The sequence below is a fragment of the Pimephales promelas genome, chromosome 5, assembly GCF_988280905.1.
Source record: "Pimephales promelas chromosome 5, fPimPro1.hap1.1, whole genome shotgun sequence".
In the NCBI taxonomy this organism is placed as follows: Eukaryota; Metazoa; Chordata; class Actinopteri; order Cypriniformes; family Leuciscidae; genus Pimephales; species Pimephales promelas.
In genome coordinates, this window is record NC_142773.1 from 21,186,762 (window position 1) to 21,207,123 (window position 20,362).

The 20,362-nt window shown below is 38.5% G+C and overlaps 3 protein-coding genes across 3 annotated transcripts; all 3 read left to right on the plus strand.

Moving 5' to 3' along the window:
• The first annotated feature begins 235 nt into the window (after nt 1–235).
• Nucleotides 236–8,267, plus strand: gtpbp4 (GTP binding protein 4). Its single transcript, XM_039694774.2, has 16 exons — nt 236–395; nt 1,430–1,600; nt 1,691–1,794; nt 2,001–2,137; nt 2,686–2,786; nt 3,389–3,481; nt 3,591–3,782; nt 3,873–3,938; nt 4,422–4,511; nt 4,636–4,746; nt 4,864–4,993; nt 6,575–6,675; nt 6,856–7,053; nt 7,282–7,347; nt 7,485–7,619; nt 7,788–8,267. The coding sequence occupies exons 1-16, from the start codon at nt 348–350 to the stop codon at nt 7,938–7,940; spliced, it is 1,896 nt and encodes a 631-aa protein (XP_039550708.1). The 5' UTR covers nt 236–347; the 3' UTR covers nt 7,941–8,267.
• Nucleotides 8,268–8,619: 352 nt separating this feature from the next.
• On the plus strand, nt 8,620–11,985 carry LOC120495283 (uncharacterized). Its single transcript, XM_039694775.2, has 3 exons — nt 8,620–9,110; nt 9,207–9,285; nt 10,674–11,985. The coding sequence occupies exons 1-3, from the start codon at nt 8,793–8,795 to the stop codon at nt 11,492–11,494; spliced, it is 1,218 nt and encodes a 405-aa protein (XP_039550709.1). The 5' UTR covers nt 8,620–8,792; the 3' UTR covers nt 11,495–11,985.
• A 3,321-nt stretch (nt 11,986–15,306) lies between these two features.
• On the plus strand, nt 15,307–19,644 carry LOC120495341 (cytochrome P450 2J4). Its single transcript, XM_039694853.2, has 9 exons — nt 15,307–15,566; nt 17,204–17,366; nt 17,457–17,606; nt 17,702–17,862; nt 17,940–18,116; nt 18,196–18,337; nt 18,426–18,613; nt 18,739–18,880; nt 18,986–19,644. The coding sequence occupies exons 1-9, from the start codon at nt 15,375–15,377 to the stop codon at nt 19,159–19,161; spliced, it is 1,491 nt and encodes a 496-aa protein (XP_039550787.2). The 5' UTR covers nt 15,307–15,374; the 3' UTR covers nt 19,162–19,644.
• Nucleotides 19,645–20,362: the final 718 nt, after the last annotated feature.

Genomic DNA, 20,362 nt, shown 5'->3' on the forward strand with positions numbered 1-20,362 from the left:
TCAAAAAAGTACAAAAATTGTGGGAATTAGTACCCTATATGAGCAAAGTCAGTAAGTTTTAGCCCAGTGCGATAACATTGATTCAAAATGACCCGAACCAAACGTAAGTCCTAAAACTGTGCTTCTGCTATCCTTGTTATCATCAATGCGACATGGTGGTGGTTCTGCACTGTAGTTGCAGTCAAGTGCAGTGCCAGTGATCCGTGTGGCTCTTCCCTCCAGTAGGTGACGCTGTGGTCGCGTCAGTGCGGTACCACGTGTGTTGCTCTTCGTGACACGCGTCCGCTGCGTGTTTCGGCCCTTCTGCGTGCTCTGCTGAGGACTGAGGACTCGCGTGTGCCGCAATCATGGCTCTGTACAACTTTAAAAAGATTATGGTGGTTCCCACCGCGAAGGTAGGAAATTAACGACGTGTTTTGACATTCATATGTTGGGTTAAATGCCATAGAAAGTGCTGATGGTGTTGCCGTTAATAACGGACGTTGACAGTATGCTGCTCGCTCTGTAACACGTGCGCGCGTTCTTCAGCCATTTAACTTTTCATGTCTTGTAATTTTAGTTATTCCATTTGTGTTAGCATGTTTTTAATGGCCCCATATGTGAAAACGAAGAACGAGTGGTTTTGCATTTATAACATCTGGGGAGGGGATGAAATATTAATGCGGTTGAGATCTTTGTTTAGTTAATAAGCCAAAAAAAGTTTAGATCAACTCAATTTTTGGTAACTCGTCCTGTGATTACTTTACTTTTTGTTTACATTTGTTGTCAGTTGTTGAATTAAACCACTAGCCCCAAAATGTGTGCCAAGGTCCCCATGGTTATTGAAAGTATGCATATTTTTAAATGTAATGTAATATATATATATATATATGAAGAGTTCAGATGCAAAAGCCTCTAAATGCCATTTGAAATTTTCTTCTTTAATGATGATTTTTATCAAACTTGTAAATTTAAGTTCAGTGATTTCACTTAAATGGCAATGATAATTACCTATTAATTGTTATTTAAGTGAAATTACTGAACTTAAATATACAAGTTTGATAAAAATCATAATTAAAGAAGAAAATTTCAAATGGCATTTAGAGGCTTTTGCATCTGAACTCTTCATATATATATATATATATATATATATATCCATTCCTGGAAAATGAATGCAAATATAGTGGAAATTTAGTGGGTATATAAGCTTTTCTAGTTGTATTTCATTGTCTAATTGATGTCAGTACAACCTTTTATACAATTATTTATTATAATTTGGTTATTATATAAAATCCTCAAGTAATAATTAATATTTGGAAAAATAGTAGGTCATTTGCCAAAATATGTGGGAACCCTGGTGTGCCTCAATAATGTTACTCAAAGCTTTTGTTGTTATAAGGAATAGTAAATCAAACACAATCAATTTCTTTGTTTGATTCTCTTCATGCAGGACTTCATAGATCTGACTTTATCCAAAACCCAGCGAAAAACTCCCACTGTTGTACACAAACATTACCAGATCCACCGAATAAGGCATTTCTACATGCGCAAAGTCAAATTCACCCAGCAGAACTACCATGATCGGCTGTCACAGATCCTCACTGACTTCCCCAAACTGGATGTAAGTGTCACCCAAACTTCACAAAACACAAGCTGATCCTTCTTAATCATCCCTTTAGTAGATAAATGACTGCCTGTTTATCTCTCTCAGGATATCCACCCCTTCTATGCTGATCTGATGAATGTGCTGTATGATAAAGATCATTATAAACTGGCTCTTGGTCAGATCAACATCGCCAAGAACCTCATTGATAAGTGAGTCTGTTGGGTTAATCATCATCGTGCATGTATACTCTAGCTTTATTTGTGGTTGATTTTAATATAAAGATGTTGGCTGATACATGAGATCATTTACATCCTTTTTTTGATTTTTAAATGTATCCCTTGTGAGGTCTGCTCATATCTGTGGGTCTATGAAATTCATTTACTGTAACTGAGTAAAACTGTGTCTGCATTTGTAGTGTTGCTAAAGATTATGTGCGGCTCATGAAATATGGAGATTCGCTGTATCGCTGCAAACAGCTGAAACGGGCCGCACTGGGTCGCATGTGCACTATATTAAAGAGACAGAAACAGAGTCTGGAGTATTTAGAACAAGGTAACAACCACTTACACACATTCACTAATACTTTTCTTAATATCAGACGGTTTTCTGGTAAACCGAAACACAAACCTTTATTGTCCTTGAGATTTAAATAAAAAAATGTTTTTAAAGAAGTCTCTGGTGCTCACCAAGACTGCATTTATTTGATCAAAAATACAGTAAACACAGTAATATTGTCAAATATTATTATGATTTAAATTAACTTATATATATTATTATGATTTTATATTAAATTAATATATATATATTATTTCTGTGGTGGCAAATCCTTTAAAAATCATTCTATGCTGGTCGAAACAGTCGAAACTGCCTTTTTTTTATTTATTTTTTTATACATTTGATTAATGGAAAGTTCAAAAGATCTGCATTTATTTGAAATGGAAATATTTTTTCTGTCACTTTAATAGTTTTTACTGTCACTTTTGAATGGGAGTGTCTATAATAATGTTTGACTTCACCCATTAAAGCATAAATATTAAACAAAAATAAGCATGAACTTTACATCTGATGCACATAGTAAATGCATATTTATCTTTTCGTAGTGCGGCAGCATCTGTCCCGTTTACCCACTATTGATCCAAACACCAGAACCCTCCTGCTGTGTGGTTACCCCAACGTCGGCAAGTCCAGCTTTATCAACAAGGTTTGTTTGTGCATGTGAATGTAGGTTAAACGTCAAATCTGTGTGCACTGTAGGGTTGTACCAATAGACTATTATATTGGCAAGAGGATTTCTAATTAAAGTATTACATTTATTATCATTATTATTATTAGGATACTAATATTATTTATTGAATTATTGTTAAAATTAATTTGCTCTGCCATAATTCCATAGCTCATCACCGCATTACCGACACACTGTGAGGATATAGATTAGCTTACTACTCATTAAAATTGTTTTAAAAACATTTACGTCTATTATACAATGAATTATATCATCGTGCATATGTCTGTTCACTTTTCAGAACACAAATCAGTCAAATCCATTCCACTTGAGGAATGACCTAATAAATGAAACTCGATTCTGACATTTTTGCTACAGCCTTGACCTCCACTTTGCTGCGTCCTTAAATGCATTCCAACTAATCACCGTTCTATATTAATGCGTTGTTTTCATTAATGCACACATCACTCGTACACAGAGAGTGGAGAATGCGCTATGCACACACAGATACAGGAGCACAAAAACTTGTCAAAGTTTTAAACTTCAAACTTGTTTTAAATGAAGTTTTAATGGATGTACAGGTGACCCGTGCTGATGTTGAGGTCCAGCCGTATGCCTTCACCACCAAATCTTTGTTTGTGGGTCACATGGATTACAAATACCTGCGCTGGCAGGTGAGTGGTAGAAAAATATAGGATTCCTGGACAACTGATTTCATTTAATTGATTTCTACAATTTTGTATTATAAAAATCTTCCGAACCTGTTATTTACTGTGTTTGTAGGTGGTTGATACTCCAGGTATTCTGGATCACCCTCTTGAGGAAAGGAATACCATAGAAATGCAGGCCATCACCGCTCTGGCTCACCTGCGTTCTGCTGTCCTCTACGTCATGGATGTGTCAGAGCAGTGCGGACACACACTCTCACAACAACTAGAACTGTTCAACAATATACGGCCATTGTTTGCCAACAAGGTACGCACACATACAAAGATGTACATGAGGTGAAACAATATGGTTTTGTTGGGCTGAATGATAGCAGTGATTGTTATTTGTGTGATGCAGCCTTTGATCGTGATGGCCAATAAGTGTGATGTGAAGAAGATCAGTGAACTGTCGGACGAGAATCAGGTAAATTACATTCTGAATCCTCTAATACAGTCCTGGAGCTGAAGGAAACTAATAAAGGGATTTATTTACTAATAAAGGGTAAAAGAAGAATTGGGTTTTTACAAACACTGATAAGAAATGTTTCTTTAGAACAAGAGCGGCATATTAGAATGATTTCAGTAGGATCAAATGACACTGAAGAGTAATGATGCTGAAAATTAAGCATTTCCATTTGTGGAATAAATGACATTTTATGTTATATTTAAATATATTAAAATAGAAAAGTTATGTTAAAATGTAAAAATAGTTTTACTGTATTTTTGATCAAATAAATGCAGCCTTTGTTCTTTTATTTGTTCCCTACTGTGTCACTATTTTAGCCTTTATCTAGATCTATACTAGATTTAATCTCAAACCGTTTAGAGTTTAATGGACGTTATAAAAGAATACCTGCAACTTGAGACTTTCTGCAGTGACACTAAACTGAGCTCTGTGTGTGTGTAGAAAGTGTTTGCGGATCTCACTGCTGAGGGGGTCACAGTGATTGAGACGAGCACTCTCACTGAAGAGGGAGTGATGCTTGTGAAGACTGAGGTAAGACCAACCAATCAGCTTTTTTCTCACATAGGCTTACTGAGATCAGCCAGGTTTTAGAGAAAAAGACTATTGTAGGTTGATGTCCGTTGATGATTTGTGAAATTATTATTATTATATACAGGCATGTGATCGGCTGTTGGCTCACCGTGTGGACACAAAAATGAAAAGCAAGAAGGTCCATGATGTTTTGAACAGACTCCATCTGGCAGTGCCAGCCAAGAGAGATCAAAAGGTACATGCTCTTCGCACTTCTTAAACCATTATCCGCTTGGATCTAAGCTTATTTCTTCATAACTGCTTCTAGCAAACATTAGTGTGTTTGTAAAAGTTTTTGATTTGGTTTTTGCAGGAAAGGCCTCCGTTTATTCCCGAAGGTGCTATGATACGTAGGAAGGCAATGGAGACAGATGCTCCCAAACGCAAACTGGAGAGAGACCTGGAGGTTGAGCTGGGAGATGATTACACACTTGATCTACAGAGTATGATATAAACACACACATATACATGTACACAAGATATACACTGCAGATGTGTCTGAAAGAAAATGACTTTAGACCAGTGGTTCTCAAAGTGGGGTCCGCGTAATTTACAACCTAACGTTTTTTTCCATGCTATGAGTCATGTTTTCTTTATCATCTGAAAACATGCTGTTTATTCCTAAGTAACTTATATAAAGCATTTAACATAAAACAATACAAAAGTAGACACTTAAAGTTTTCTATAGATAGATAATGTCTTTGCGTCAAGTAGACTATTCGCTGCTGTTGATTTTGCGGGACGTGCGCCAGAAAGGAGACAGAGAGACGGCATGAACCCGCATCCGGTTCTTTTCTGTATTTTTAAAAGGCATGACATTTTGTAGTCATTTATAATGTAGCCTATACACAAATAAAAAAAATGGACACTTTACCGTTTCGGATGATGCACTCTTGTCTTATCTATGACCATAAATAAGAGTAGCCTATTCCTGTTTCCACTGCTGAGGAAAAATTCCCATGTAATTGCGCCCCGGCGTCTCGCGTGCACGCACAATAGTCAGTTCTAGCACTGCTACTGTAGATTTGACATTAGAAGTCTGATCATTATCAAAATAAAAGTGCATAGTGACAGGGCCGTACCCACAACTGAGGTTGCAAGGATGCACATCGCGATGATACTGACCTTCTCGTCTGAGGTGCTTCAGCAGACTAACAACGATAGCTCGTCAATGTCAAAATGTTTGAGTCGGAGTGAACTCAAAGTTCCCCGCGCGACGTTTCAGTCAACGGTCATAAAGTGCGAGATAAGATGTAGGCCTTAATTAACATAAACTAAACAGCTGTTTTAGATAAAAGTTTTAAAAAACGACTGAAACAATCAGTTTGCAAAGTATTAATCAAGCTCAACTTTAACAAAGGAAAAAGCAGGTCAATAGAAACATACTGTGCCCATGAGATTAACATTATGGATTCATATATTTAACATATACTGTATGTTTTTTTTTTTAGCTAATTACAGTAGCTCAAATTAACAACGCACGCACCTAAACATAATGCCATTATCATTGTATTTATAGGCTTATGGGCTTTATTTGTGTGCAGAATAGGCCTAATTATTGAAACATTTCTCTTTTAAGGCCATTCCTGATTGGAATATGTGATTGTGTTTCGTGACATCTTGACAAAAAAAAAAAATGTATGCCACTGACTGACATGCTTCTACTAAATCTATAGTTATCCAATTGTGGGGCCTTAAAACACCTTAAAATGCACATGTGTAGATCAAGAACATCAAAAATTCCTAAGTGAGGGATCCTAAGTGATTCCTAGCAAGATCACTTTCGTTACCTCAGTAGGCTATTTAGAAATTCCTGCATATTACCCTGGGTGGAGACCATTCATTTTGTGCAAAAATATTTCATTTGCCGCTCACACATTAACTTTGTGCTCAATAACTGTTATAAATATGAGGGGGGTCCTTGGAATTTTTTTTCCCCTGAAAGGGGTCCCTGGCACCAAAATGTTTGAGAACCCCTGCTTTAGACAATTAAAAAAAATGTAAATGTTGTCTTGTGTGTTCAGAATACTGGGATTTGATGAATCCAGAAGAAAAGGAGGATAAGATTCCTGAGATTTGGGAGGGTCACAATATTGCTGACTACGTCGACCCGGAGATCATGAAGGTATTAAAACATGCTATAGCTTTAATATGTAACCTATTATCTCTTTTCATGACTGTAATCGCTGATAATTCAGTCCGTCCTCACTGTTTCTCACTGTTTTTTTATTTATTTATTTTTTATTTGGTTACATTCTTTTTCAGATGACATGTTCTGAATTTCTGTCCTTTCTCTTATTCTCAGAGACTGGAGGATTTGGAGCAGGAAGAGGAGCTGCGTGAGAAGGCCGGAGAGTACGACTCTGATGAGGAGAGCGAGGATGAAGAGATGAAGGAGATCCGACAGCTGGCCAGTCAGATTCGCGAGAAGCGGAAGCTAAAGATTCTCGAGTCCAAAGAAAAAGACAAACAGGGACCAAGAATACCCCGCACGGCCAAGAAGGTCTGTCTTTCTGTCCAGCAGGAACATGTTTATATTATAGCAAGTAGTTAAATATTGGATATTACTTGCTTATTTTAGGTGAAGTATGTAATTATTCAGATTACTTTTTAATTTTCATTATGGAATATTTGTTGTTAAACAACCTATTAGATCACATTTTTCTGTTTGCAATTGATTTGTTAGCTTGTCAAAGATGGCTTAATTTGAATGGTCTGTTTGGGAATGCAGGTGGACAGAGCGACTCTGGAGAAGGAGATGGGTGATCTGGGTTTGGACATGACTGATAAAGATGATGTAAGAACCTGTCTACTTATAACATTTTCATGCTCTGTATTTTTAGTGGGAACACGCTTGATTTTGTATACCATTTGGTCATGGTGATCTGTTTCTGTGTACACTGAACATGTTTGTGTTCACCTTTTTTCCTTTAGAGCCACTATGCTCAACGATCTCGCTCTCTGGTTCGAAAGAGGAAGAGGGAAGTCTCCACACCACCGACGTCACGTACTCGCAGTCAGAGCGCCTCAAGACCACCAAGGGACCAATCAGGAGTCAGAGATGCCAAGGTCAGATTCAGAAACTGCCTGTATTCATGTACAAGACAAGTTTGAAATCAAGTTGTGTATGAAAGGATGTTTAATGTTTAGTCATATAGTAGGTTATTGGAAAAGATCTTCCAGATGTTGCTCAAAGGACAAACATGTTCAGTTGATTTATTGTCTCATTTCTTCCAGATGTTGAAAAAGGTGAAGACCATGATGAAGAGCTCACAGAAGGACATGAACAGGCAAGGAAGGAAGGGTGAATCTGATCGACATGTATTTGATCTCAAACCTAAACATCTCCTTTCTGGGAAGAGGAAATCTGGTTCCACCAGCCGCAGATAAATGCACCCTTATTCACGTACATCTGACGTGTGTACTTATGCCTGTCCTTATGCCATGATTAATACATTTGTTATATTCTATACTTTTTACCAGTTCTTTCTGATACAGTTGAGAACATACCTGTAAACACGAAAGAACACTTATTAAGCTTTATGTAATAACATCATTCTAAGTGTCTGATATCATGCAGAATGATAATGAAATATACAGGATCATGATTTAGAACTCTTCGTCCTTTACAAAACAATTTATCTGAAGCCATTGTTTGCAGTTGGAGTCAAATAAACCAACCAAAGTCTTGAGCCTTAAATAAATGTGTGAAATTTATTTCCCTAAATTTAAATCATTGTAGTCTCTTGGTAGGAGATGGAATGTCCAGAATATGTGTGTATATATTTATGTTTGTTAGCCTGCTCCAGAGTAAACAAATAGGCAATTTGCATCGCCCACATCATTCTGTCTGTCCTTATTTATGTTGTGCTGTTAACGATTTATGAAGAAAACAGTTTTCAGGAGGTGCAATTGTTTAAATATTAATATTTAAATAATTCAGTAATCAGACATTTCATTTATTAATTAGCAGTTTATGGTTACATTTGAACAATACAAAAATAGTCAACATGTGACTTTTATTTTGACAACATATGAGCGAAGCCCCCCGGAAACGGCATCAGCCTCCACAAGCAACAGTCAGAGCGTTTACACCATTTCACACAGAAAATAAAAACAACACCGGACAGTTTTACTTTACGAATAACGAAAGCAGCTGTCACTTTAACCTAAAGTTGTACTGCAACGTACACACTTGTCCGCGGGACCTACAGGCGGCCCAAACGCAGAGGAGCGCGAAGGATGGCGAATTACCGGGCGTTTCACTCCCAGCTCGCGACCATCATGGAGACCCTGACTCGTGCGGCGGTGGCAGAGATCTGCGAGCTTGTGGACGACGGTTACGCCGTTTTACACATCGAGATCTCACGCCATCAGAAGGAGAACGAGGAGCTCCGACGGAAACTGCAGCTCATAGAGTCTATCGTTGCGGCGCGGGGGTACAGCGACGACACAACCGTAACGCGAGACGGTCGGTGTGACAGCAGTGCACGCGAGTCGCTAGTGGGCAGAAAAACGTCCGGAGGCGGAGAGTCCACCAGCCGGGGTGCAGTGTCAGAGGTTAGATGATAATTTATTGTGTGTGTGTGTGTGATTAAAATGGAAGCAATATCTGTGTGTAAAAGCGATTATTATTTGTTATTAATCTGATTCCAGGCGCGTGAGTTTCGTGATGGAGGAGATTTGATCCCAATGCAAATCAAAGAGGAAGGTCTCGAGCAGCCGCCGCTGGGAGGTGAGTAGCCAGGGCTCGTACTTCATTATATTTTTTTCTGTATTTCACGCTTTTTGCTTTTAAAAGCATTTTTGAATATTATTAACTTGTTTTTACTAACTGATATGATACAAATCTCAGATGGGAATATGAAAATGTTCTGCATACTGTGAATGAGCCTGAATGTCCATGTCGACCCCTATAATAATACAGATTGTTGCAAAGCAGCTTCATGGTAATAAACAGGAGAATAATGTCGCAAAGTTAATCAATTATGAAACATCTTCAATTTCAGTTAAACAGAAGACAATAGTGCCTTTGTTCAGTTCTGTTCAGGTCAGCGTTGATTCAATCCAGTCCAATAAGTGTCAGTTTTGCAGTTCATCAATTATGAAATAATGTCAATTTCAGCTCTAAAGCAGCTGTGCAGAAGACAATAGTGTCACTATTCAGCTCAATTCGATTCAATGTGGATTCAATTCAGTTCAGTAGCCATGTCAATATTGCAGAGTATGTGAATCAATTATGAAAAGACTTCAATTTCAGCTATAAAGCAGCTCTGCAAAAGTCAATGGTTTCATTATTAAGCTTAGTTCAGGTTTTTGTGTTCAGTCTGATGCCATCAGTACAGTTAGATTGATGATATTTTGTTAATATTTATTGTCTTTTTTTATGCCACAACTGAGCAAGCCAAAGGTGCGTCTACGCAGCTTCATGGTATTAAACAGGAAAATAACAGTATTAATGTTTCAAAGTTCATAATTTATGAAACAACATTGATTTCAGCTATAAAGTATATCTGTACTTTACACTATTCACTGTAGTGTCTTTATTCAGGTCAGTTAACTTCAACAATAGTGTCATTGTTGCCAAGTTCATAAATTATGAAATGACTTCAATTTCAGCTATAAAGCAGCTCTTCAAAACAATAGTAACATTATTCAATGTTAATTCAGTTTAGTTCAGTAACAGTTTGAGTGATGCAGTATACCAATTATGACAACTTCAATTTCCACTAGAAAACAGCTCTACTGAAGACAATAGCATCATTATTCTGCCAGTTCATTTTTTTTTCTTCTTATCTGATCGTGTCAGTCAGTACGGTTAGTTCAGTTAGGTATGCAAATATTTATATATATTTATTTATATGTATATATTAAATATATTTTCTATGCAAATTATTACTTTAACTTTTTAGTAATTCCTACTATTGTTTATTATTACTAATACAATTAAATGGTAAAAGCCCAGTGAACAGTTTTTTACTTTATCAATTCTACTCAAAATGATCTAATTTATTAGTGCATGTATTATAGGGACATGAAAATGTACCTGGAATGAACCTGAAAGTCCATGCCAACCCTTTTCAAAAAGAGTGTGGTGTGTTCATGCTGTCTGTTTCTTGACAGATGAGGACGACGACGAGGACGAAGGTGAAAGTGTCTCTGCGGTAGCTCACGACTCTCCTAAACTAGATGTTGCCGAGCTCTCGGGACAGGACTCTCACACACTCTCACACTCCCCTGACCATGACGCACACTCCCATACGCTCACATTTGCAGACACACACTCCGGCGCAGATGAATCCCAGCACTCCAGCGTCGACTTGTCTGTTTCAGATAACGCTTCCCTCTCCCTTGCTCAAACCATGTCGGATACTCGCGCTTCCCATCATCATCGAGTGCTTCAGGAAGACTTGTGTGCGAAGGCCGATCTGGACCCGGTATCCGATTGGGCCGCACACTCTGTCCGTAGCACACTCGCACACTTGCAGACCTCACCACAGAGGATTGGTGGGTCAGACTCTTTTGTATCCCATAATTCACCCTTGTTTGCTGCTCAGCGGCTCGTTGCTCTGGGTAACGTCTCAGGGCTGGGTCTCTATGGGCGGTTGGGCGCTCTACGCGGGGGTGGAGCCGGCAAGCGACACTTCATTTGCTCAATCTGTGGGAAGAGTTTCACCACATCGCAGAGTTTGGACACGCACATGCGCATTCACACTGGAGAACGGCCGTATCGCTGTGAGCAGTGCGGGAAGCGTTTCACGCAGTCGGGACACCTCACGGCTCACCAGACTGTCCACACCGGAGAGAGACCGTACGAGTGCACCCGCTGTGGAAAACGATTCGCAGGCAAACAGTACCTGCGCATACACACCAAGAAACACCACCCAGACTTACATGCAATCTCTTATATACAGACTAACACACAGCAGGACACATTGCCCTGAAAGATACACACACTAACAAGAGAATGCAGGACATAAGTTTTGTAGTTTTTGGTTATTGCTTGGAAGTGTCCTGCCAACCACTCAGAAAATTGAAAATAGGACATTCAGTATGCCAGTTCCAGGTGTTATTTTTTTGCAGTGTTCAGGCCCTTATCATAACTTTTAACTGGTCATTATTTTGCAAAAACTAAAGGATTGAGATGCATTACACATTATATACACACTGCAGGGAAAATACATGGACCCAACAAGCATACACTAGAAAGTTGGTGTTAGCACAGGTTTTTAATACCTTTAACATGAACTTCGCAATTTCACCTGAATTGCAGATGTATTTAATATGTACAGGATATGTTGTTTAAAGAGTTTGTTATGATCTAAATTAGATATAATTATAGATTATACATATATATTTGCAGCTAGTCACAGCAGAAACACTAACTGGATTTGTCTGTGTTGTATTTAATAGAAATAAATGGTTATTTCAAGAATTTTGTCCCAAATTATTTTATTTGTATTTATTAATGAGGCATTATCATTTAATGAGGATGAATGTTGTTGATGACGTATTGGAAAATTATTTTAAAACTTCTGAAATCTCTGTGTACACGATGTAACAATGAGTGACGTACACCCGCGAGAGATCACTTCCGGCGGAACGTTGAACACGGTTCAGTTGGACAATGGACAACTGATTCAGATCATTTGGACGCGGCTGTGGTTACAAGAGGTAAAAACGATATAAATACTGTTCCCTTTCTCACATAAACCGCTCGTTTTGTGTCTTAGGCCATTAATGTGTACTTACATTTACGAGTCATTAAATCATGTTTCATTTGGACTTCTCTGTGCATGCTCTTTGAGGTGGACCCCTTAAACCTCCATTATATGACTGACAGACAACACCGGTTGGACCGAAAAAAAGAAAATTGAAAATACTGTGGAAACAACGACACTTACATCTTGGATGGCCTTGAGGTAAGCTAAAACCTATCAATAAAATAATTTTAAAGTGAACTATCCCTGTGAGAATTCACGAATGACTGGTGCAACCCTACCCTGGAACTTGAACTTCACGGCGGCCACAGTGCTGTTCATGATGGTGAGTGGGGGGAGAGCTGGGGTGTTCCTCCTCAAGTCTACTACCATCTCCACTGGTTCCACTCCAGGTTGTTGTGACTGCACCAGACAGCCAGCTAGACATATCTTCTGAATGCAGATTCATAGCCACCCTGAATGAGGCCATTGTGTCATCTGCAAACTTTAGGAGCTTAACAGGGGTCAGTAGAGGTACAGTCATTTGTGTAGTGGGGAGAGCACACATTCTTGTGGAGCACCAGTGCTGTTTGTGTGGGACCAACAGTCCACGAACACGATCCTCATTTATTTGTCTAGTTGTTGCTGGATGTAGTGCGTCAATCATGGACCTGTTTGCTTGATAAGCAAACTAAAGAGTGTCTACAACTAGAAGGTTCCAGTGATGTCCCTCAAGTGGGTTAGCACCAGTCTCCCAAATGATATTCAATATTAAAGCAACAGGTCTGCAGTCATTCAGTCCTGGGTTTCCTTGTGATGGGGATGATGGTGGAGCAATTGAAGCAGGAAGGGACCAGCTAAATATAAACTACATGAGCAGCCATATCACCCTGTAGCCCGAGACTGGTTGCCCACTGAAGCTAAGCAGGGCTGAGCCTGGTTAGTACCTGGATGGGAGACCTTCTGAGAAAACCAGGTTGCTGCTGGAAGAGGTGTTAGTGAGACCAGCAGGGGGTGCTCACCCTGCTCTGTGTGGGTCCTAACGCCCCAGTATAGTGATGGGGACACTATACTGTCAAAGAGCACCGTCCTTCAGATGAGACGTTAAACCGAGGTCCTGACTCTCTGTGGTCATTAAAAATCCCAGGATGTCTTTGTGTAACCCTGTCATCCTGGCCAAATTTGCCCAGTGGCCTCTGTCTATCATGGCCTCCTAATCATCCCCATATTTACATACAAATTGGCTTCATCACTGTCTCCTCTCCACCAGCAAGCTGGTGTGTGGTGAGCGTTCTGGCGCACTATGGCAGCCGTCGCATCATCCAGGTGGATGCTGCACACTGGTGGTGGTTGAGGAGATTCCTCTCTCTATGTAAAGCGCTTTGAGTGCAGAGAAAAGCGCTATATAAATGTTTTGAATTATTATTATTATTATTATTATGAGAAAATAACTACCCATTCAACCTAAAGATGTATTACCAATATTCAATCATGAGGACAATGATGGTCATATGGTATGTCAATCAAATAATTAATATGGCTTACTAAGCTGAGTTAGTTTGTTCTCCTCTAAATTTACCTTGTGAGACTCTATAGCCTCTCTCAGCTCCTCAAGCTCTCCTTTCTCCTGGAAAAAAAGTATACTTTATTGTATTTGAAATATATTCCTTTTTTCAAAAGTACATTGCAAATATACTAGAAATAGTTCACCCAAAAATGAAAATTAAATCACTAATTATTCAACCCCGTAAGACCTTTGTTCATCTTCGGAACACAAATTAAGATATTTTTGATTAAATTTGAGAGCTGTATCACTGCCACATTGGTACCCTAAGGGATTGAAACTTGACGGCCCAGAAAGTCATTGAAGAAAATGTTTAAATATTCCATGTGACAACAGTGGGTCAACTATAACTTTATCAAGCGACGAGAATACTTTTTGTGCGAAAAACAACAGCAAAAATAACGACTTTATTTGACTATTCCTTTTCTTCCTTCTGGACCTAAGAGGAGAGTTAGAGATTTCCACGACGCATGTGCTAGAAGAGTAAGAGATTTCCACGACGCATGTGCTAGAAATGAACAAGAAGTAGTTGAACAATAACGTAGTTCTCGCGCATGCGTCATGGAAATCTCTTGAACTCTCCTCTGACTATATACAGTATATGAAAATATTTCTTAAATATATACAAGCATGTGTGTGTATTTATACATACAAAATAATTATACACAGTGCACCCACATATATTATGTAAACACAAACTTTTATTTTGGATGCGATTAATCACGATTAATCGTTTGACATCCCTAGAAACAATCCAACTACATATTTTACACCAAGGGAAAAGTCACTACTCACTGTGTTTATGGCTAGCTTAGCTTTCTGCAGCTTCTCTTTCAAGGTGATGGAACGCGCTCTGCGCTGTTTGTTCGCTGTCGGCTATGGTAGAAACATGACGTCACAATATGTCGACCTTCATAGAAGGGGGTGCCCGCAGTTCTGTAGATCTAAATGTCTCATTCTAAGGAAATAAAAACATTGCGATTTATATAGGTTCTTTATACACCACTGAAAACACAGTTATTGATGTCATGTCAAAATTTTTGCACCTTGCACCTTTAAGGCTGCATTTACACTGCAGGTCTTGATGCCAAATTTCGATACGCAGACTATAGCCCTGTCCAATTTTTTGACAATCTTCTTTTAAAAGTGGCCCATATATCCGATTTCTGCATTTAACACTACACTTGGTGAAACAACCCAAGGTTGACATTAGAGATGTAAATATCTTTTTTTTTTTTACCCTTTACAACTTGGGTGAGTAATGACCCAATTTTTTTTTAAGTGAAAAATTAACAGACCAAAACTGCAGCCTTCTGTGAAAGTGAGCTCACAAATAAATCAGGATAGTGGTGTTAAGCAGGCCTAAGAGTTAAACCTGAATTCACAAATCATGAAGAATGAGATATGTCTACGACATCGCACTGCTGACTAGAGCCAAATAAATCGGAATTTTAAACCGCAAATTATCTTTAGGAAACTGCGGTCATTTAAATCCTGCCCACTTGGATCTGGGTCGACCTCCGCTTAAACTTGGACACAACAATCCAGGAAGTGTCAGTCATGGACCTGTTGCACCTTTACGAGTGGGTCGACATCAAAAGTATTTTGATATTTTCGTGTGTGTTTTTATTGCTGAGTGATTATATCAGAAATAAAACGCCGAAGAACTTTCCTCCTGGACCTTGGTCTTTGCCGTTTATAGGGGACCTTCATCATATCGATAATAGTAAGATTCATCTTCAGTTTGCAAAGGTAAATAGAATTCCAGTTAAATCTAACTAAACGTATTCCTGTGTGAAATTCTGCATAGCCTATGCAAGGCAGAAGTGACTGCAGCAAACGTCTCGTTAAAAATCACGGACGAAAATTATAGTCCCGACTCCTGGGGTGCGTTTCCCGAAAGCATTGTTAGCCAACTGGTCGCAAGTTCCGTCGTTATCAGCATAGTTCAACGAGTCGGTGTTTCCCGTTACGAACATTCGCAAACAGCATCGCAAAGTTGTGTGGTTTGAACGACATTCGACCTGTGGTTATATGCATTGTTTCTATAGCCTACATGACATTTGGAGGTAATAAATCCTTTCAGGAAACGCACCCCTGGTTGACACTTTGTGACGCATCAAGGCAAATAAACATTTTTAATTCAATACTGAATGATGCAAAATTAAAAATAGGTTTCCGCTTTATATGAGCTAGCTTAATTGATTAAAAATGTTACTAGTAACTAAAAATAAGCACTAGTTCTATTTTTTTCTTAACAAGTTGGGTTTAATTAAATACTTGACTCCATTGGAATAAGTAGCTATCTAATAAATAAGGACTATCTACGTAGGCCACGTAGGCCTATACCGCAACGTAAAAAAAAAATCTATCATTTCGAGATTAAAGTGGAAATGTTTCGAGATTAAAGTGGAAATGTTTCGAGATTAAAGTCGAAATGTTTCGAGATTAAAGTGGAAATGTTTCGAGATCAATGTCTAAATATTTCGAGATCAAAGTCTAAATATTTCGAGATCAAAGTCGAGATATTTAGAGATTACGAGGAGGCATATTGAGATATCACTGCTATGAGCAACACTTCATCCCTGTCCAAACTCAGCCATCTTGAATGAGGCGATAGACCCTCTGAACGTTGCACCCTTTGTAATGCGTTCTTAGTGGAATATCCCAATTCCCAAACATGTAAAAGTTATAACAGTATGAATGCATGAGTCATGAAAAGTGTACAAAAGTTAATTTCTAAAATAGTAGAATCCTTCAGCATACTCATAATTATTTCAGGAGCTTTATTTCTGACAACATTTTTTTTCAGCTAGTCAAGCTGGGTGGGAATATACAGTCTGGCTAAAACTAGTTAAATCAGCTAGCCATTAATAAATCTTAAAGGGATACTCCACCCAAAAATCATAATTTACTCACCCTCAAGTTGTTGCAAACCTGTAGGCCTATGAGTTTCTTTCTTCTGCTGAACACAAATGGAGATATTTTGAAGAACGACTGGAACCAATGGAAATCAATGGTGCCAAACAACTGTTCGGTTCCGATTGTTCTTTTCAATGTTGGCTAAAATTTCTATTACAGTTTGTCATTTTTTTTCAATTAATGTTATTTTATGACAAAAATGACATCATTTAAGCACCCAGACGAAGGCATAAAGCTGCAACGTGTAGGTGTATCTGATGTATCTGTCACCAATTTTAATTGTTTTGGCCATGATTAAATAAAGGCCTTTTTACTTATTTTCCCACACCACTTGAGTGCCTTGGAGTATCTTAATTTGTCGTATGACGTCATTGTAGTCTGTGTAAACATGCTAAAATTAAAGTATTACAAACCATTGAAACCTACTATTATTTGTATGATATTGATTTATAACTCATATTTTACAGTTTGCAGAAAAATATGGCAAGATTTTCAGCCTTAAAATTCTTGGAACAAGAATGGTTTTCTTGGATGGATATAAACTAGTGAAGGAGGTCTATACACAACAGGGTGATAACCTCTCTGATCGACCCTCGCTACCTTTATTTTATGACCTCATTGGAGACAGAGGTCAGTTTAATATCAGGATGTTAAATTTGTGGTTTAACATTTCCTCATAAACTGTCAGTAATCTATTAACTGGGTTTGTTTCGTGCACAGGTTTAGTTGTTGCCAATGGCTATAAATGGAAGCATCAGAGGAGATTTGCACTCTCAACTCTTCGAAACTTCGGATTGGGGAAGAAAAGTTTAGAGCCATCCATCAGTCTTGAGTGTTGCTTTCTGAATGAAGCCATTTCAAACGAACAAGGTAATATATTTACTGACGTATCTTGACTGAAAATGATGCGACAATTGCATTTGAAATTGAAAGCACGGTGTAATTTACATCAACCACTGTTCCAGGTCGACCATTTAACCCTCGCTTTCTGCTGAACAATGCGGTCTCAAATGTGATCTGTGTCCTTGTGTTTGGTAATCGATTTGAATACAGTGACCATGGCTTCCAGTCTCTGTTAAAGAACATCAGTGAAGCTATTTATCTGCAAGGAGGGGTCTTTGCTCAAGTAAACATTTTCTCATTTTACCAAGTTAACTTAGCTTTATTTCACAACTCATCTACTTTTTGTTTTACTTTCTTTAGCTTTATAATATGTTCCCATGGCTCATGCGACGACTGCCAGGGCCGCACAAGAAAATTATTGCTCTGTGGAAAGAAGTTATTGGCTTTGCTCGAGAGAAGGTGAATGTACACAGAGCTGATTGCGATCCATCAAGTCCTCGAGACTACATTGACTGCTTTCTTGCTGAGATTGAAAAAGTAAGTGGGGGAGGGGGGCATCAGTAAGTGATCTGGTACAGCTATTGAATTGAAATGCCTCTCATTCATGTTTTTTTAGTTTAAGGATGACACAGCCGCTGGGTTTGATGTGGAGAACTTGTGCATCTGCACTCTAGATCTGTTTGTAGCGGGAACTGAGACCAGCGCTACCACTCTGTACTGGGGTCTTCTCTACATGATAAAATATCCTGAGATACAGGGTGAGAGCTTACTGTGAGTTATGACATTCATATTGACATTAAAAGTAATACTGTACGTACTCACACTCTCTAAATTTGGTACCTTTAGCCAAAGTTCAGGAGGAGATTGATCGTGTTGTGGGAGAGTCACGGCAGCCATCTTTATCAGACAAGGACAGCATGCCCTACGTCAATGCTGTCCTTCATGAGATACAGAGGATTGGAAATATTATCCCAATAAATGTGGTCCGGGCGACTGTGGAAGATACTCAGATAGGAAAATACTCTATCCCAAAGGTGCGTGGGCCTAGTAATGTTTTAAGTGTTGTGACAATGTGAACGTGAGCAGAACCTATTAGTTTAAGCACATTAAGAATAGTGTGTATAGTTTCACTCTTGTTAAGCCTCTTGTGGTTCTGTAGGGCACAATAGTGACCGGCACTTTGACATCAGTGCTGTTTGATGAGTCCGAGTGGGAGACGCCACACTCTTTTAACCCAGGTCACTTCCTGGATGCTGAAGGCAATTTCAGGAGGAGAGATGCCTTTTTACCTTTTTCTCTAGGTACAGGCAAATTCTATTTCCACAAAAGTAATCCAAATATATATACATTGATAGTCCCGTACAAGCCCCCCTTTATAATTACCCATCATCTTCACTGATTTTCAGGAAAGAGAGTGTGTCTTGGGGAGCAATTGGCACGGATGGAGTTGTTCCTGTTTTTCTCCTCTCTACTGCAGCGCTTCATTTTCTCTTCCCCAGTGGGTGTGGAGCCCAAACTGGATTTTAAATTGGGGGCCACGCACTGTCCCCAGCCATATGAATTGTGTGCAGTGCCACGCTAAAACAAGCAACACGTAATTTCAGTAATTAATAATAAAACAAAATCTGATGTTTAAATAGAACCCAAAATCTGTAACTCTAAACGTTGCTGGGTGCTTACATGATGTCTAATTTAGATCTTACTTGATTGGTTGGATGCAGAGTGGCTAGTTGCTTAGTTATACGAGTTATATGATACAAAAAAAATGTTTACAAATAAATCACCATTGGAAACAAAAAGGATATAGGAATGACAAAAAGTCATAAAGGAAACGAATTTAATCTGAAATCTTTGTTAAATCTAACAAATTAAGTCCCTGGGGGTCCTTTAAATAGTGTTATCAAATTTAAGGTCATTAAGGGTCTTAAAAATTATAAAAAAGATAGTATCCATTTTAAGTGGTCTTAAATTTGGAGACAGAAAAAAAGGAATCATGCCATACTGCGATTATTAAATTTAATTCTGATTGTGAGTAGTAAATAAATAATGAATAATACATAAAGAAGTGTTGGCTATTTCTCTAAAGTGCAGGAATAAGGTTTAGTAACAGAGTGTGCAAGCCAGCTGGTTGTCCATGATCTGGGCTTCCAGAAAAACATTCATGAATATGCAAACTAGCCCCATCTCCACTCACACAGGCTCAGAATACCTGATCCACTCACACAACTTTACTGTAGTAAACGCTGCACAATGGCAAGTGGAAATACTGGTTTAATTGGAAGAGTGAATTATACAGGCCTTGTCTACAAGTCCATGTATCAGAATGGTAATGCAGTTTATACATAACGGTAATTAATATGTTTAGTCTTTTTCTGACTACACTATCAAACGGTTAATAATGTGTTGCTGATGTTACATGAACCACGTTCCTGTTCGCAACTTCAGTCTGCCTTCTTAAAATCTATATCCTTAGAAATGCTTTGAACAAATTAGAACGTCAGTGGACAAAGGCATATTAGTTCATAGTAACGTCATTATATACATAATTAACCCGCAATATTGATAAATGTACCTGATTTTTTATATCGACAGCAAAATTTACAAGCCATATATCAAAAATATACCAGAATCGACTCCACTACTTCACAGCATAGTTAATGATATCCTAAAGCCAGCCCCGCACATTGATGTGATGTTACTAAATAGGTGGTGATGTAGAGATCACCAGCGATTTCAAACTGCATTTTTTCACTGAGGTTTTAAGGAGAAAATACTCAGCAATG

Bases quoted from the DNA above. Each gene is read 5' to 3' on its own strand.
- LOC120495341 (XM_039694853.2), top strand. From the start codon at position 15,375: ATGGACCTGTTGCACCTTTACGAGTGGGTCGACATCAAAAGTATTTTG. The intron at 17,367-17,456 runs GTCAGTTTAATA...TTTCGTGCACAG, and splicing joins TGACCTCATTGGAGACAGAG to GTTTAGTTGTTGCCAATGGC. The intron at 18,338-18,425 runs GTGAGAGCTTAC...TGGTACCTTTAG, and splicing joins AAAATATCCTGAGATACAGG to CCAAAGTTCAGGAGGAGATT.
- gtpbp4 (XM_039694774.2), top strand. From the start codon at position 348: ATGGCTCTGTACAACTTTAAAAAGATTATGGTGGTTCCCACCGCGAAG. The intron at 396-1,429 runs GTAGGAAATTAA...CTCTTCATGCAG, and splicing joins TGGTGGTTCCCACCGCGAAG to GACTTCATAGATCTGACTTT. The intron at 1,601-1,690 runs GTAAGTGTCACC...TATCTCTCTCAG, and splicing joins CTGACTTCCCCAAACTGGAT to GATATCCACCCCTTCTATGC.
- LOC120495283 (XM_039694775.2), top strand. From the start codon at position 8,793: ATGGCGAATTACCGGGCGTTTCACTCCCAGCTCGCGACCATCATGGAG. The intron at 9,111-9,206 runs GTTAGATGATAA...ATCTGATTCCAG, and splicing joins GCCGGGGTGCAGTGTCAGAG to GCGCGTGAGTTTCGTGATGG. The intron at 9,286-10,673 runs GTGAGTAGCCAG...GTTTCTTGACAG, and splicing joins CGAGCAGCCGCCGCTGGGAG to ATGAGGACGACGACGAGGAC.